This window comes from Microcaecilia unicolor, chromosome 7 (genome assembly GCF_901765095.1).
Source record: "Microcaecilia unicolor chromosome 7, aMicUni1.1, whole genome shotgun sequence".
Taxonomy (NCBI): domain Eukaryota; kingdom Metazoa; phylum Chordata; class Amphibia; order Gymnophiona; family Siphonopidae; genus Microcaecilia; species Microcaecilia unicolor.
The window spans coordinates 48028268-48046713 of NC_044037.1; the positions used below are offsets into that span (position 1 = coordinate 48028268).

Genomic DNA, 18446 nt, shown 5'->3' on the forward strand with positions numbered 1-18446 from the left:
TTTCCTTTGTTCTTTATTTTTTTTGTTTGTTTCCTTTCTTTATATCAATTTAGCACTAATTAGTTTTTATCATATGCTAAATGACAAAAACAAAACAAAATGTCATGATCGCAGTAATGTGCATTATTGTTTTACCAAAGCACTTATTTGCTATAACACAAGTTAATTGTGGGTAATGCATACAATTCAGCAATCATAAGTACATAAGTAATGCCATACTGGGAAAGAAACCAAGGGTCCATCGAGCCCCAGCATCTTGTCCACGACAGCGGCCAATCCAGGCCAAGCGCACCTGGCAAGCTTCCCAAACGTACAAACATTCTATACATGTTATTCCTGGAATTTTGGAATTTTTCCAGTCCGTTTAGTAGCGGTTGGTGCAGTGCACTGTGGAGTGGGGGACTCAGGTCCTTATCTCCCTCTACCTGTAGCGGTTTATGGACTTGTGACATACTATGCAGAAAAATCACGCCCAAGCCAAGAGAAAGAGTAATAACTTGAATCATATGCAAATCAGCTCATTACTTGGAAAGTTAACATCCAAAATCATCGCTAGGTTAATACACATATCAATGTGCCAAGGAACAAAGTTTCAAGAATTGCAATGTCCAGTGTAAGGCCCTCTGTCTCCTACCCTACAGCCCCCCCAATTAAGTAAATAAAGGAGTCACCCCTTTTAATCCTTACTGATGACCCAGAGTCCCAATCCCAAATGAAAAATGCTCCACCGTCCTAAACAACTCCACCTCCCCCCTAACGCTCCAATCCTTTGGGGTCCAGTGAGGACAGGAGCAATCACCACTTGCTTCTGCCCCACCAGTCATTTTACAGCATAGTAAATAGGCCCAACTTTTTGTTTTTTGGTCCAGTTTTGAAAAAAAAAAAAAAAAGAAACCGAATAAGTGCAAAACACAGAAAATTAAGCCACTGAGATGTAGAACGAGCCAACCTTTTAGTAGACTGGTCCCCAATACAACCCAGAAGAGCAATGGGGCATCCTAGTGGGCACTTCTGTGCACTTCATAAAAATGCTCTCAGTACACATCTCGCCTTTGTTCACTTATCTTGTCCCCTAAGCCCTCCAAAATCTACTGCCCCCCCTCCACTGTACACCACTACAATAGCCCTTATGGGTGGAGGAGGAAACTATATGGGTTTTGGTGACTTTGGGAGGGGTCACAGTTTCCACCACAAGTGTGACAGGTAGAGGGAGATAAGGACCTGAGTCCCCACTCCACAGTGCACTGCACCAACCACTACACTACTTCAAGTACCCGCATGCTGCTCTAATAGACCTGGCTATAACATCTGAGGCTGTCATAAAGGCTGGTAAGTCATATTTTTATTCACATTTTTGGGGTGGGAAGAGGTCAGTGACCACTTGGGGTATTGAGGGGGTCTCCCCTGATTCCCTCCAGTGTCATCTGGTCACTTATGGCACCTTTTTGTGCCTTATTCACTATAAAAAATGTCTAGCTCAAAACACATTAGTTTTAGTTTCGTTTTGTTCCATTATGGATGAAAAACATCTAAGTCTTAAGAGCACCCAAATCCCACCCTTAACACGCCCCTGACACCTGGACAGTGGCGTAGCTGCAAGGGGGTGCAGGGAGCAGCTGTGGTGGGGCTGTCGGCTCTGCCATTCCCTGCTCCCTCTAACTTTACTTCCTGATCCGGGGTAGGACTGGCAGAACCGACAGCAGCGCGGCTGCTCCCTGCACCCCCAGGAAGTGATACACAGGGTGTAGAGCTGCCTAGAGGTGATGTGCCGGGTGGGGGGGGGGGGGGGGGGGGCACAGTGGCAATTCACCCCAGGTGGCTACCGATCTAGGAATGCCATTGGATTTAGATGCACTGCAGACGAACAGCATAGAAAAACATCTGAAAAATAGGTTTCGAAAATACTGATTTGGACGTTTTTTTGTGAGAAAAGTATCCAAATGCTGCTTTTATGACATTTTTCAACATTTTTCTCTTTTGAAATTGAGCCCCATAGTCATTTTATCGTTTCCTGACATATCATTTTTGCTGCTTAGTTCCAAACCTTAGACACCAGAGAATGCATTCATAGTATCACGCGATGCATGCAAATCAAATGATATCATCAGTGGCTACAGTAATTCAAGCTTTTATAATTGATGGGAAAATTATCAACATGGACTACTGGTAAGATATGCTATTTTACCGTGAACAGCAGTTAGTAATAACTAGGTCTCATTGCATAAAATGGGACCTATGCTGAAATAGCACAAGTTAGTGGTCAACTCAATAACTATACCGCTAAAGGGTTCATTGTTTCTTACTAGAAACCTCACTATGGGACTCTTTCACTAAGGTGCTTTAGACACTAATGCACAACCAATGCAGCTTCAAAGAGCTTTCTGCAAGACGTACTTAAAATAATTTTTTAATTTTTTTTTTCCATGGAGGGGACGTATCTGGGGCAGAGAATGGGCGTTTCAATTAGCACATCTACATTACCGTGCGCTAACTGACCAGTGCAGGACTAGCACATGAGCCCTTATCGCCAGCAAAATGGGTAGCGGTAAGAGCTCATGCAGCAATTTTTGTTAATGGCCGCTTGCTAATTGCAGCATTAGTGCGTGGCCAATAACTGAGAAAATCGGCCATTTTCCAGCTGCGGGGAAAAAAATAGCCTTAGAACATGGGAAAACCTGCATAAGGGCAAACTGAGGCCGACTTTTCCCACAGCTTGGTAAAAGGACCCCTATATCTGAGAGACCTGAAAAGCTCTGAGGTACTGATGAGGTTAAAAAAAAAATCAGGTGGTCACTGAAAGAGCAATTCACACCTTCAAATATTTCACAAGCTCTCCTGGAATTTCCTTAGATCCTGACTGAAGCATCTGGCAGTAGTGAAAGAATTTGTGAAGATGCAGATCCTGAAGACAAAGAAAATAATTCTATGAAAGTTATTCTAGCTGCTTTTTAAAATGTATATTAAAGTAAATATTATATTTACAGAGTACTTCGAAAGTAGAGAACCTGTGTCTCACAGAAGCGTAGCAAGGTTGAGGACGCAGGGGAAGCAAGAGCGGACTGCTGAAGGCGCCGGCGCTTTAATTTAAATGCAACAGATCGCGTCAAAAATAGGCACCGTAAGTCAGTTTGGGGGCGCGGTCGCTTCCCTGGCGACCCACCTAGCTACACCTCTGGTGTCTCAACATGGAGACCAATGTGTTTATTTATTTATTTATTGCATTTGTATCCCACATTTTCCCACCTATTTGCGGGCTCAGTGTGGCTTACAATACATTGTAAATGATGGAAATACAATTTGTTACAGTACGATTATGGGTTACATTGTGAGGAGTTAGGGGAAGACAAAGTCAAAGTCAAAATATCATTTGGGGAATAGAACAATGGAATTTAACAATGGGGAAATGATAGGGCGATAGAACAAATAGCATGAGAATATTAGGGTTAAAACAATTTTATCTGTGGTAGAGTTTTAAGTGTGGTTAGAGTATGGGGAAAGAGAATCAGAAGAGAGTGTATTGATGCATTCTATTAGTGTGTATGGACCGCATGTGTTTTGATCCAATAAAACAGCAAAGTTGAGAATTAAGCGGGGGGGGGGGGGGGGGGGGGGGGGGGAGGGAGTGTCAACCTGCCCTACTGTTCAGTCAGGTTATTTTACCACAATTCAGGTTATTTTAGCACACGGTCCCATTTTATGCAATGAGACCCTGTGCTAAAATAACCCGACCTGTGGTAAAACGACCTGACTTAACAGAAGCCCACTTTGATAACTTCCCCCCCTGAGATGATAGAGTTCTATCTTGAATTGCTTGTATTATTTTTGCTTGTAGAGGCAATTGTTTGGTCGTGGTGGGTAGAGTTTTTCATGATGTTTGTATTTTATTTTATTTGTTGTATTTTTCTTAATATAAATGTTTGTTGTTTTTTTTAAAAGTTATTTTACACATATTATTGTAAACTACTCAGATATAAATATGATAGGCGGCACATCAAGTCAATACATGAAATGAAAACGAATTCTAATTCTGAAGGGGATGGGAAGGATCCAAGTGTGTGAATTATATAGAGGGTTTCTGGATTAAAATCAGAGCTAAGCAATATATAGACAGGAGTGTGGGTTCTGTTACATTTTAGATATTGTGTATTATGTTGTAGCAGTTACTTTGGTCATGGAGAAAACTGGAGTCTTTCTAATTTGTTATATTTTTTAAATGATCAACAATAAAAAGATTAAAAAGGGTCTGATGTTTCATAAGCTCATGACCTACATCTTTTGTCTGGGGCCACATAAAAGATATCACAACCTACAAAGAGTCTACATACTGGGCATAAACTTCTAGCAACAAATTATCCCCATCAGGGTTTAACAGTACAGGAATGATACGCTTTGTTTACCTGGGTATAAATGGTTGACTCTAGATGACTTCTGACCTGAACAATGGCTTGGACCCATCTACCCATTTGATATCAGAGCTTGCCTGCTGTGATCAAAAAGCAAAGTCATTTTCAATTCTGCAAATTTAGCAGCAAATATACTGGTTAGTTTTGCTGTGTTTTATGAAAAAGTGCTTATGTTTTTGCTTTTTTTCTTCAGCCCGTGACAATTGTCACAGGTGACAAACAGAAAACATAACGGCTGGTGGGGGAGCTCTGAACCACCAAAGCAGTGGAGCTGCGTTGACCAAAGAAAATGTAAGGAATCTGGCAGGGTTCCCCAGACTTCTCCCTCCACCAGCTGAAGAAGACAGGGGAGCCTGAATACCAGGGCTGGTGTGGTGCCCCAGGTTCTGCAACTGAACGAAAGGAAGCGTCAGGTCCTGAGAAACAGCTAGAAAAAGAAGCGACAAGATCATCCACCCACCCAAACACCCACCCAAATGTACTTACCCCTCCACACACCCCATTCCCACATCTTCCAAGTTCATTCAATAATACCTTCCCTGACCCTGCACCCCCCCCCCTGACTTTTTACCACAGCTCCCCTACATACATCCCTTCAGCCATCCCTCCCCCCAACACAATCATACCCATACACCCCTACCTTCCCATCTCCCCCACCAGAGGAAGTGCAAGATACATACACACATCCATAGTTCCTCTAACACACACACGCAAGCCATGAAGTCAAAAACATGCTCTTACGTTGTTATAAAACTCTAGACTTGTTTTTTTTCTAAAACAGTACACAGTGTGTTGGATGTTTCATAAATATTACAATATACAACTACAGACAATAGCAAGACCATTATTTCTAAAAAAACAAAACAAAAATGGAAATCCATGTTTACATACATTGTGAAGCCAATCAAACCTGTTTCCTACCCGCTTCGATTCTGTATCATTGTGCCCCAGGTACCCTGCAGGGAGGTTGGCAGAAACTGGTAACACTTGCTCAGATGTGGTAATCCTTCCATCCTTTAACAAAGGCAGCCAGGCATAACCAACTGCAGACACCAGGGGGGGGAAAAAAAAGGAGATCAATCACCGTTATATATGTTTGGGAAGCTGCCAGGTGCCCTTGACCTGGATTGGCCACTGTCGGGGACAGGATGCTGGACTTGATGGGCCTTTGGTCTTTTCCCAGTATGGCATTACTTATATACTTACTAGTAAGAATGCCCGTTTCTGTCAAAAATGAAACGGGCGCTAGCAGGGTAATCCCCCCCCCGTCCTCCCTCCCGAGTTGCAGACACCCCCTCCGTGCCTCCGTTCCGAGTTGCACACCTCTCCTCTTCGTCCCTTCGTCCCTCAGTGACGTGGTTGCGAGGGCCGCCCCGCCCTCAACGTCATCGCGTTTTGACGCAAGGGCCGCCCCGCCCTCAACATCATCGCGTTTTGATGCGAGGGCGGAGCTACAGTGACTGGAGCCTGCAGGCCATACCGGATATCTCGGGCGCCTCAAGTTTCCGGCTTGAGGCTTCAAAGTGCCTTTTATATATATTGATATGAAGGCCCATTTTACATAGAACAATGAGATGGAAATTGAGATGTCCAGGTTAGGATTATTCACAATTCCCCCAGTATTTTACAAAAGATTCTGGCAAATTCTGAGTCTTTCTTTTAAACTACTATAAGGATATGCAAGAATGCCTGCATATTTAAATAACATGTCCAGTGGGAGTAGCAATTTTAAAAAGCAGCATGTGGGGGAAAAGCAGTGCCCTGCTCTCCCCAAATTTTCACAGCTACAGCTTTTTATAAAATAGCTATTCCCAATAGCATTGATTCCCTCCATCTCATATCCTTTGTGCACCACCCAGAGCAACGCCCCCACTCTGATCCTCTTATAGGTCTTACTGGGAATCTGCCTGATGTTAAGTGGAGGCAGGAGTGATCCCATCACTCCTGCCCCATCAGGTGCCTGTTTCAAAATAGCACTGAACTGGTCAACCCTTAGTGGTAGGACTGATAGACCTACTACTTGGGGCAAAGCTGCTCCCCCTAGACACCAGGAAGACCCCAGTAAGAGCTGGGGGAGGGTCAGGGAGTGAGGATGTTTCTCATGGGAAGGGATTTGCTTTTGTGCAAGGTTTCAGGGGGTGTAGGAAAGTTACCAATTATGTCAGAGGAGGGGGAATAAGGGTCCAGGGTAGGTACTAGAGATGTCTGGTGAGTTTTGATGATGTTGGAGGAGTGGTGTGGTTATGAAGGACCTGGTTCCATTGGTCTGTGCACGTGCCCCCTTCAAGTACTTATGTGTGCTTTGGGGCAAACGTACAAGCCAATGTGGACATTTTTAGGCCTACACAAATCACGTAAAATGAAGAATATATGTTTACTCTTGGGCTGCCTAAACCATGCTCCATCATGGTGTCGATCTCAAACTGTAAAGATTGGCTTACTAAAATTGCTATATACACATGTAAATGCTGCTATTTACAGACAGAGATGCTGCTACAGTAACCCCCATTCTGTGGTAACAGAGGTATAGACTGAAGAAAATTGACTCGTTTTCATGGTTGTCCTAACCTTTGCTGTACTGGTCTAATGAAACTTTTTAATAACCTACAAAGAATCTAGCTTGCGTGAAGGGAATTCTGAAGTCCATCAGGATTTATTCCCTTCCACTGTCTCTCTAGAAATCACAGTTCTCCCTTTTTGCTTCTGATGATGGCACGCTGGAGACTGTGTCTAAGTCCCAGACCAGGCCCCTTTCATCGGGCCAAGCATGAAAGCAGCAACCACTGCTGTAACTGGTCAGGTTCAGGGTAACAGCTGCAACAAGGTACACAGTCTCATCTGCTACTGCAGGAATAACAGGGAAAGGTGAAAAGGATTTGGATTTAGTTCATGCCTTTTGAGGTGTGTTACAAGGTGTGTTACAATCAGGGAAAAGATTGGAGGAGTAGCCTAATGGTTATAGCAACGGGCTCAGAACCAAAAATTAACAGTTCAAATCCCACTGCTACTCCTTGTAATCTTGGGCAAGTCACTTAATCCTTCATTGCCTCATGTACAAACAGACAGCCTGACAGGAAATACCTAGTGTGCTTGAATGTAACGCACCTTCAATTACAACTAAAAATGCACAATTCAAATCCTATCTCTCAAATACAGTATTAAATATTTTAACTGGGCAAGCACTGTGCCACCTTCATATTAAATCTGTATTTTTTTTGGGGGGGGGGGGGGGGGGAGGGGTATCTGCATCACAGTGCAGATTCTTTTCTCCCTGCCTGTTTTTGTATTATTTTTTTCAAGGGTTGGGGTTATACCTGTCACGCAGTGCAAGTTACTTTCCACATGCCTATTTCTTTTTTTTTTGGGGGGGGTGAGGGGGCATGAAACCAGCCATGATGTCCAGGTTAACTTTCCTGATGCACAGCATATTAAATGAATGCTAAAAGAGGTCATTAGTGAATCGCAGGTAACGCAGAGCTGTAAGCTGATGTCTACCCAGCAAGCGCAATATGAGAGATTAACTGACAGGTATGAGGTGACATAGAAGGGTAAGCCCCGAGCTAACCCCCTGCCTCCAAAATAACTTTCTGCATTGGCCCTGTCATTCGTGGTGTCTAGCAGCACCCTCGCCCTGCCAACTCTACCCCTCCCCCAACATTAAAAAATAATCCATGGTGTATAGTGGCACCCCCTTCCGCCGAACCCCTGCACCACATACACCTTTAAAAGGCAGGAGTGATGCCCGCTTGCTCCTGACTCCATGCTGCCATCTTGAAAAATGGCAGCACCTGGTATTGCCCAGTGCATCCTGGGATGCGTCAAGCAGGGTCAGTCTACCAAATAAGGAAATTTTTTTCCTTATTTTGTAATCTGGGTGGAATTCCCGTCTTTGGCAGACTGACCATATGTGGTCAGTCTGCTTAGGGAGTTGATGGCTGAACACCTGCACATGATATTCAGTCCAAAATTGGGACCTTCAGCTGGGATGCAAGCAAGCTGACTGACTGCTACACTGAACACCAATTCCCCATTTGGAATATTTACGTGAACTGCCTATTTTTTCATATATCATGAAAAAAAATTACATAATCATAAAACCGATGTTAGCTTACAGTAACAAATATCACCTCTGGTATCTCAATAAGTCCTTGAGGGAAACCTCCTGCACAGGAGGTATTTACTACCCTGTTCATCAGAAACTATTGATTAAAATCTAATCTCGTGGAAGCATCTGGACAGCTGGAATGGAAATCCATACATTTGATCTGCATATGCCCAGAATGTTATTTTACCAGTAAACTACCTCAGGGGTAGAATGCTGACTGAGACATTGTTCACAGCTTTTGGAATTAAAACAGTGATTGCTTTAGAACTTCTGGTGTGAATTTACAAGTAATGTTGGCCGCTGGTGATAATGTCCATCAGGTAATGCACTAGTAGGAGAAGCAGAAGAAAAGCTGTGGTTCTTATTCTAGGAGGGTATGAATATGATACGGGCCAAACTCGATGGACGTTACACAACATACCTACCATTAAAGGTTTTTTAAATTAAAATGATGATAGACAAATTACTGCTTGCATGCAAAAATGTGTCAGCACTGTTATTATGCTATAGCAAGAAAAAGCACAGCTGGGCCTTCAGGATGAGTCCTTTAATTCTGAACGGCATTCTGCACGATAGCATGGATATTCGTTTCGCCTTGGGTGATACACCCTGACTGGTTGGTTTTCCCAATCTTGTATAATTTTATCTATAAGAACAATCTGGAACCCTGAGGCAGGCGTTTGTACACTGAAACATGGCCCGTGTTGAATTAAAGGACTCTACTTATCTCAATCCTGAAGGCTCAGCCGTGCCCTTTCTTGCTATAGTTTGTGTCTGTATGCTGTTTTACCCTCTCTTTTGTTATCTTATTCAGCACTGTTATTCTGAACATGGGATTCACGAGAAAACGGACATCCAAAGGAAACAGAATGCTACTACTACTACTATGTAGCATATATATAGCGCTACAAAGCGTACGCAGCGCTGCACAAACATAGAGGAAAGACAGTCCCTGCTCAAAGAACTTACAATCTAATAGACAAAAAATAAAGCAAGAATGCTGGCTGAAAGCCAGTGACCCATGGCAGCTCCACAACTCTTCCTCCGTCATTAGCAATTTAGCATATACCCAACATCGAAGGTAGGAGACGTACCAGCGGTTTCAACGGTGTCATGCTTTTTAGTGGTTCCCTTAGTGTTGATGTCACAGCTGACATGGTAGAAGGTGAACAACAAGTGATGCTTCTGATGCAAGTGAATGGGAAGTTCCACTTTTACCTGAAATAACAAAACGTTCTGCGGTAATACTGAACAGTTGAACTACTCAAAGATCAACGTGTTATCCTAACATAGAAATAAAACGAAGCGTCTTTTCATTCAAAGTGGGCCTGATTTAATGATTTGTCCATGCAGGAGAGGCTCCTGCTCAATTAAATCGTACTGAGCAGGTCAGGAAGGGCAGCACATAACAGGATAGTGCCATGTGCAATTAGCAAAAGTACCTGTTGGGAGGGCTGGGGAAGGGCACTTTTCAGCTGTTTGATTATAGAAAAAAGCTCTAATTGCCTTCATGGTAGGAAGGGTGACTGAGTCATGGCATGGTGTCATATCAGAGAAATTAACTACACGTAATCTTTCTTTCTTCTACACCTGCTTCTTCCAAAAGAAAAAGTTAACCTACTTTCATAGGCCTTTTGCAATGATTTCTCTCCTTTTACCTCATCATAGAACTCCGGACTTTGGTTATGATGCAGAACGATGGCAAAGGTGCTGGTGGTAAAAATGGTGCCTCCAGGCTTTCTGTAAATACACTGAAATAAAAGAAAGAGCAGGCTAGCCCGGAGAGCAGGAATGAAGGCAGCTGGAAAGTGTTACATAGAAACATGACGGCAGATAAAGGCCAAATGGCCTATCCAGTCTGTCCATCCTCTGTAACCCCTAACTCTTCCTTTTCTCCATACAGATTCCCTCTACCCAGTGCCCGGGACCTGGTACACTACCACAGTTTCAGCTATGACTGCTGAACTGTCCTCTTGCTGTGAACTGCCCACTGGTTTCACACACCCACCCACCTGTCTCACCACAGTCTGCTGCTTCTTACCACCCCCTGCCTCCACATACTCTTTCTTCTGACAAGTTCTGCCAATTCCACTTTTACCTCCGCCAGGTCCTACTGGCACTGTTTTGTCGTCCCCCACACACACACACAAATGCAGTTCTCTATACCCACCCCTCCTTCACCAGCTTCTACCGGCACTGCTCTCTCTACTGCTTGACACCTGTGGACAGCTGCTGCCAGTGCCATTCTCTCCATCGGCAGGGCGTCCTGCTAGGTCCTGTACCTTCCACAGTTTATCCTCAACTACACTAGCTCCAGCACATGACTGTAAACGGAATCAATAACTACAGGCTGCAGCTGTATGGAGGGAAGAAATGGTCACCAGGAAAACAGGAGGGAGAAGTGCAGAGGAGAGAGAAAAAAATAGTAAAGGTGGACAGATGAAGGGAAGGGAGACAAAGGGAGTAGAGAAGGAAATACTGGGAAGAAAGACTTAGCAAGAACTCAGGTGAGACAGGCATCTTTGATAGATTGAAATAAATGAAAAACAATGTGTTTGAGAGAAGAGGTATGCAAGGGGAGAAATTAATGACAAAGAGAGTCCAAATCTCCCGTAAAAAACACCAAAAAACAACAAGAACGGAAGATGTACAGAAAGACCAAACTAAAATCACAGATGTAAAAAAGCCAAATTCATTTATTAAGACCGTACACGGTCCGTGTTTCGGCCAAAGAGGCCTTCTTCAGGGGTCTAAAACAAAACAAAATGCAACACATATATCATAAAGCATATATCATACTTGATACAAAAGATAATAATTATAAGACATTTATTTTGTCGCAAGCAATTTTTACGCATGCATCATAAATACACAAATATGTATGTTTAAAAGTTGTTTTTAGGGGAGAAATTAAGGCATGAAACTTAAAACTGAAGTGGCGATAAATGAAAACAATTCAGAAACAAAAGTTGTAAATATTTTCACATGAAAATATTCAAAACAAAATATTTTATACTAAAACTTGGATTTGTAATCCATATTAAGCCATGAACTACTACAGAATCTCAGAAACTGCACTGCATTTTTAAAAACTCTTGCCACAGGTTCTACCCAGAGCTACTAAGGAAGACCGGCAGATCTCCTGTTCCATGAAAAACATGTTGTCTAAGGTTACTCTTAAAGAAAATTCCCTCTACATTGTAGCTTGGACTAGCATTAAAATAACTTCAGGAATAAATAACTCAAGGAAAGGGGGGTCATCACACGAGGCTGAAAGGAGGAAAACTCAACAGGAATACAAGAATATACGAAATGATGGTAGAGACACAGAACAGATTTCCATCACAAATCGTAGGAGACAAAACACTGGCAAAATTCAAGAATGCTTGGGGGTGATATAAGGAAGAGAGTGGCAAGACCACAGGTAGAGTAAGACCTACAAAAGTTCAATAGACACAAACTGATACACTGGGCAGAGAAAACGGTCTTTTCTGCCAGCATCTGCAATGTCCTAAGACACCCTAAAAAACCTGAACTGAAAAATTGCACACAGATTCCATATAAAGTAATCTGGACTTGATATTGCTTTGCCTGGACTCAAATTTTACCCTACTGTTGTGCAAAGGGTCTTCTGATCCTGTGTTGTTAAGACTAACAAGTGCAACTGAACAAACCTTTAAAGTGTGTGCATCACTCTCATCTGAATCTCTGAATTCCACACAGACTGCAATATTCCTCGCCTGAGAGAAGACAATATGGGGAATTATGTTACAAACATGTTTCAGATGCAATTCATGTTTTCCAGAAGCACTTCTTCTCCGTCACTTACCTTGGCAAACGTTTTCTGACTGTCATACTTTAAATGCAAAGGGTACACGTACAGGCGATTTTTGTAAATAGTGAAAGGGTAGCAGTACTTCGTAACTTCAGGCACAAATTCTTCAATTTCGACAGCAACGCATTTACGGTCCTTTTCAAAAGGCTTGACAGGAATGTATGAAGATGTCACACAATCTAAAGAGGAGCAACAGGTTTACATGACAGACACCAGCAGCTACTATTTGCTACTTGGCTTTTTATATTTTAATCATGTATTTCAAGCTTTATTGATGTTGTGTCAAGCACTACACATCAAAAGAGCAATTCTATAACTAAGCGTGCATAAATGCAGAGAAAAATGAGCACTTAATGCATAAGCACCCTGTGCACTATTTTATACAGGCACGCTTAATGCTATAGCATGAAACTGCAAGGGGTGTATACCTGGGTGATGCATGTAACTTACAGAATACTATATGCTATGTGTGCTCCAGCTGCATCTAGGCGTCTGCAGTTATGCCAGCTCTATGGGCGTACTGTAGGTGTGTAAATCTTAGGCACATCGATATCCGGTTATGATTATGTTCTATAATGACACCTGGGTGCCCAGGTGTCGTTACAGAATACACTCCAATCAGGCATTATCTGGGCACCAAACTGGGACCACCGTGCTATAGAATTGCCCCCCAACTGTAAAGACAGTGGAGCCTCTAGGAAGAGTAGAGTTGACCACGAATGAAATGGTAACAAGAGTTCAATATACTTTAGGGTAAGGGAACAACTACTACTACTACTACTATTTATCATTCCCATAGTGCTACAAGGCATATGCAGCGCTGTACACCATACACAAAAAGACAGTCCGTGCTCAAAGAGCTTACAATCTAGTTAAGACAGGTAAACAGACAGAGCAATTAAGGGTAAGGGAATAAGGAGGTGAGGATAAGGACAGGGCAAGTGAGTAGTGGTTAGCATAGGCGCCCCGTATAAGAGGCTTTGGGAGGCTAAGCCTCCCCAGCCGAATCGTCGACTTCCACTTGTGGTGCAGCCCACCCTCCCGCCCCGCGCATTTTCATCTTTTATTTCCGTGGCAGCGACGTCAATGAAGAAAAAGACTACAGGCTCGCCGCCAGCTTCTCCCTTCTCTCTGCTCTCGCGGAAACAGGAAATGCATCACGGGACACTGTGTGCAGAGAGAAGGGAGAAGCTGGTGGCGAGCCTGTAGTCTTTTTCTTCATTGACGTCGCTGCCACGGAGCGTATGGAGGTAAGCTCCGCCCCCTTTAGCCTCCCCAAACAGTTGGGCTACCGACCGTCTATGGTGGTTAGGATTCAAAAGCAGTGGTAAAGAGGTGGGCTTTAAGTTTGGACTTGAAAATGGCCAAAGACGGGCCTAGACATACAGGTCTATTCCAGGTGTGAGGTGCAGCAAGATAAAAGGAACAGAGTCTAGAATTAGCAGTAGAGGAGAAGGGGACGGATAAGAGAGATTTATTTACAGAACGGAGTGCCCGAAGGGGGGCGTAGGGAGAGACGAGAGTGGAGAGATACTGGGGAGCGGCAGAGTGAATGCACTTATGGGTCAATAAGAGAATCTTGAACTGAATACAACACTATGTAACTACTCCAGGCCTTAAGCATTTCTCCCCTCCCCCAACAGAAACCCTGATTTAGGATAATTTCATATGTTATTATTCATTTTGTCGCTGTTTGAGTGGATTGTTTTGTAATATGATGCTTTATTTCTACCTCCAGAGTTCATTAGAAAACTGGGCCACATTAATATTAAAAAGTAAGGGAGTCACATAACACTATGCTCAGGAGAGGCGGCTGAAATCAGCTTCTTCCGCTACCTCCTCTCAATCCCCATCGTTAAGACAACTCCTGTAGAAGCTGGGGCATTTATCAGAGTAATGGCGAAAAAACTTTGCGAAAAGACAAGGAATAGTCTCGCGCCAAAGAAGACAAGATGACAGGGCCTGCTAGCCCTGCAACATCAGCCGAAAGCTATGAGTGGGTGCTTAAGGTGGCAGATGAGGTGACCACAGTGATGTAGTCTCTATTAGATAGGAGACGGTTTCCAAATGACACCAAGTTGGAACGAGTACAGGAGCAACTGGAGACTCTCAACCATGAATTTGCACAATTCCAGCAGTGTACTAGTGACTCAGAAGATTGTGTTAGGTTGAAGGAGGACTCCCAGACCCAGCCGAAGAAAGCTCTTATGCTTGTGAGGACAAATTCAAGGACTTCAAAAGCAATGTCTTCAACACATCAAGAAAACAAAGGTCTTCAAAGTCTTATGAAAGATAAAAATAATCCTTCAAAAGGTGACTCTCGACAGGAAGACTGTTCCAAAGACAAACAGCTAAACAACAAAAGAATGAGAAAAGAATGGCTTAAATCTTACATTCTTTACAGATGGAAAAGCTAGAATAAAATGATTACAAGTCCTGGAGGCTGAATTAATATTTAAAACCTTAATTATTTGTGATAAATCCTCAGAGCAGACTCCATATAATAGTTAAATACCAAACACTTTAAAAGAAATCCTTGCTTGAACTGGCAGCCAATGTAACTAACTTAGTAAAGGAAGAAATATGATCAACCTTGATCTACAGAAAATTAATCAGGGCTGTGGAATTCTGAATCAACTGAAGCTCAGAAATATACTTTGCTGCCACCCCTGGAGGCCTGGTTTCTATGTGATCTTCAGCTGCTTGAACATCTAAGGCCACTGAGAGTAGAACGAGCACATCGGATTGGGATATGGCAGATGACTGCTACCAGTCCTCGGGTGGTAACCTAAAGACCTTCAATATGCACACAAATTCACCATACTACAGGCTCTTTGGAACGGTAGGTCCACAACAATAAGAAGTCCCATTGCTTCCAAGACTATTCAGCCAAGGCAGCCTCCCAACATCGTAGCTTTGCTCCAGTATATACCCAATTAGTAGAACATAGAATAAGCTTTGCATTATTTTTATCCAGTCCGCCTGAGAGTGACTCACCCAGGAAGGACACAGATCTTTAAATCTATGTCTGCAGCATGGACGTTTCTAGCACAAACAGCTGATAAGGCGGCTCCCAGAGGGGAAAGCCCATGAATGTGACAAGGCTGTGAGGGGCCGGTATGAGTAAAGAACTTGCCATTTATATTAATTTTGAAAATGTTATATATGACCCTATAATTCATGTGACTTTTCTGTTGAGGGACTGGTTCTCAACTGATTTGGGGGGCCTGGATATTTCCACTCCTCTACTCATATCAGTCCTGTGGGATTTATTATCAGACCTAATACTATGCATCGACCGAAAGTTCAGCTGATTGATAAGAAGATTACAAATTACTCAATACTTCGAACCAGGACCACTAGAGTTTAGTCTATTAACACTGAGACCTGGCATTATTGGGACTATATATTTGTTGACTATATTGTACTTCCTACTGGAGCTAATCTTTGAGAGGCCTGGCGGCCAAGGCCTCTAGGAACTCCAATGGATCTCACTGTCTGATGGGCTATGGAATTAATGGGCCTCAGCTCCAATGGCTCACTGCCATCTATCGCTAACCTACTGAAGTGCAGTTTATTTCAGACATTTATATTCACATTGGATGAAAAGTAATGTGAATATCATTCCTTTCAATAATAAAGATAAACCATACAGAACTCAACCTTTTTGGTGGCCTACTTTTATAGACCTCTATGTTGAGCATACTATCAACAGATCCTGGCTATGACCTTACTTGATACGTGGAGGGGCATTTTCTAAAGAAACGTCCAAGTTGCGATTTGGACGTCTTTGCAAAACGTCCAAATCCAGGGGCGGGGAAAAAACGTATTTTCGAAAAAGATGGACGTCCATCTTTCGTTTCAAAATACCGTCAGAGACATCCAAATCCTTAAATTTGGACGTCCCTAGACATGGACGTTTCTGACTTTCAGCGATTTTCAAAACAAAAGATGTCCATGTCAAAAACGTCCAAATGCAAGCCATTTAGACATGGGAGGAGCCAGCATTTCTAGTGCACTGGTCCCCCTGATATGCCAGGACACCAACAGGGCACCCTAGGGGGCACTGCAGTGGACTTCATAAAATGGTCCCAGGAACATAGCTCCCTTACCTTGTGTGCTGAGCCCCCAAAACCCACTACCCACAACTGTACACCACTACCATAGCCCTTACGGGTGAAGGGGGGCACCTATATATGGGTACAGTGGGTTTGTGGTGGGTTTTGGAGAGCTCGCTGTTTCCTCCACAAATGTAACAGGTAGGGGGGGTATGGGCCTGGGTTCGCCTGTCTGACGTGCACTGCAGTACCCACTAAAACTGCTTGTGGGACCTTCATGTGCTGTCATGGACCTGAGTATGACATCTGAGGCTGGCATGACATATTTTTAAAGATGTATTTTGAGGGTGGGAGGGGGTTGGTGACCACTGGGGGAGTAACAGGAGGTCATCCTCGATTCTCTCCGGTGGTCATCTGGTCATTTCAGGCACCTTTTTGTGCCTTATTCGTAATAAAAACACATCCAGGTGAAAACGTCCAAGTGTTCGTCAGGGATATCCTTGCTTTTTTCGATTATGGGTCAAAGACGTCCAAGTGTTAGGCACGTCCAAGTCCCGTCTTCGCTATGCCTCCGACACACCCCCTTGAAATTTGGACGTCCTTGCGACGGACTGCAGTTGGAGACGTCCAAAATTGGGTTTCAATTATACCAATTTGGATGTCTCTGGGAGAAGGAAGCCCATCTTCCAATTTATGTCGAAAGATGAACGTCCTTCTCTTTCGAAAATGATCCCAATAGTGGCTTCGGGTTTTTAGGTCCTAAGCTCCTTTTTTAAGATTTACTGATAGACTAGACAACTTTGAAGAGATTGACTGTGTATAGCTGTTAACTTGCTTGTAAATATGATCAGAACATTCAATGTATGTTACCTTTCCCTTCTTCATTTTAGTTGGCAACCAGCAGTTAATTGTTTTACTAGCACATTGTTCTCACTACTGGTAGATAGAGGAGAATATCTTTTAACTGTGACATTGCCTAACCTTTATGTGAAACTGTGACTACGAACTCTATGATAGAGCTAGACAGTCTTTTTACAGATGCAGTTTTTGGAGCCACTCTAAGAGGAAATAGAGTTAAAACTGTGGGAGAGCTTTATATGTACTTCTTTATTTTGGATAGCCATCTACTTTTTTGATATTTGCAGTCTGGGGAGCTTGGTTGAGAATATTTATTGCCCTATTGTTACCTTGGTTATGATACAGTGATTCTAAAGGACAGCATTGGAAAATATCCTTAACACTGTGCTCCTGAAGATACTCACAAAAGGGAGGAAGAGGGAAAAGGAAAGGTTTGGAGAGAATGTGATTGGGGACAACATTTTGTATTATCTGGACTTTATAAGCTACATGAATATCTTCTGGAAGGGACATGACCTACCTATTTATTATTGGGGGAAACAGGAGTTAAAATGGGAGCCTTTTATGGAAAGGGGTAGAGAGGGGGATCGGTGTTGATATATGACCGATCCTATTATAGGATATTCTTGAGTAAATTGGGAATGGGAGGGGTTGGAAATGGGTCAAGGGAGGATTGGGAAGGGGAGTACTGGGTGTGGGGAGGTTTTAGGAAGAGGATTATGTTTCACAGGTTAAAGGAGGAAGTTAGAGGGTAAGGGGAAACATTACTGGCATCAAAACAATTGCTCTCGTCTGGATAGATTGGAATATTCGTGGAGTTGAGAGAGGTGGGTAGAGATGGATCTTCTCAATGGCTCTTTATAAAGATCCTAAATTCAAAGAATGTTTAATAGGATGCTGGCGGAAACCAGCTCACTAATCACACACACGAGGAAAACCCGATTTACACTGGGAAACAGAGAAAGAAGTACTCTGTGCAGAGATAATTAGTTATCATAGTTATGTTAAAAAATCAAGGGGTAAGGAGCTCCTTAGATTGTAACATCAACTAAAGAAAATTTTGTAGACGTTATGGGACTTCTCGCAGTGCTGTTGATAAGCAACAGCTCTTAGAAAGACAAACTGCATTAAATGAATTGATCTACCAAAGGACACTTAATCTCAAGCCTTTTATAAATTCCACCTTT

At 43.0% G+C, this 18446-nt stretch overlaps 1 protein-coding gene across 1 annotated transcript in view; it reads right to left on the reverse strand.

Moving 5' to 3' along the window:
* DOCK11 (dedicator of cytokinesis 11) overlaps positions 1 to 18446 on the reverse strand; it is a 292220-nt gene that overhangs the window by 166814 nt on the left and 106960 nt on the right. The window contains 8 exon segments of the mRNA XM_030208788.1: positions 2813 to 2902; positions 4398 to 4438; positions 4441 to 4483; positions 5325 to 5446; positions 9603 to 9726; positions 10167 to 10259; positions 12183 to 12248; positions 12338 to 12522. Of these exon segments, the coding sequence (XP_030064648.1) occupies positions 2813 to 2902; positions 4398 to 4438; positions 4441 to 4483; positions 5325 to 5446; positions 9603 to 9726; positions 10167 to 10259; positions 12183 to 12248; positions 12338 to 12522 (764 nt within the window).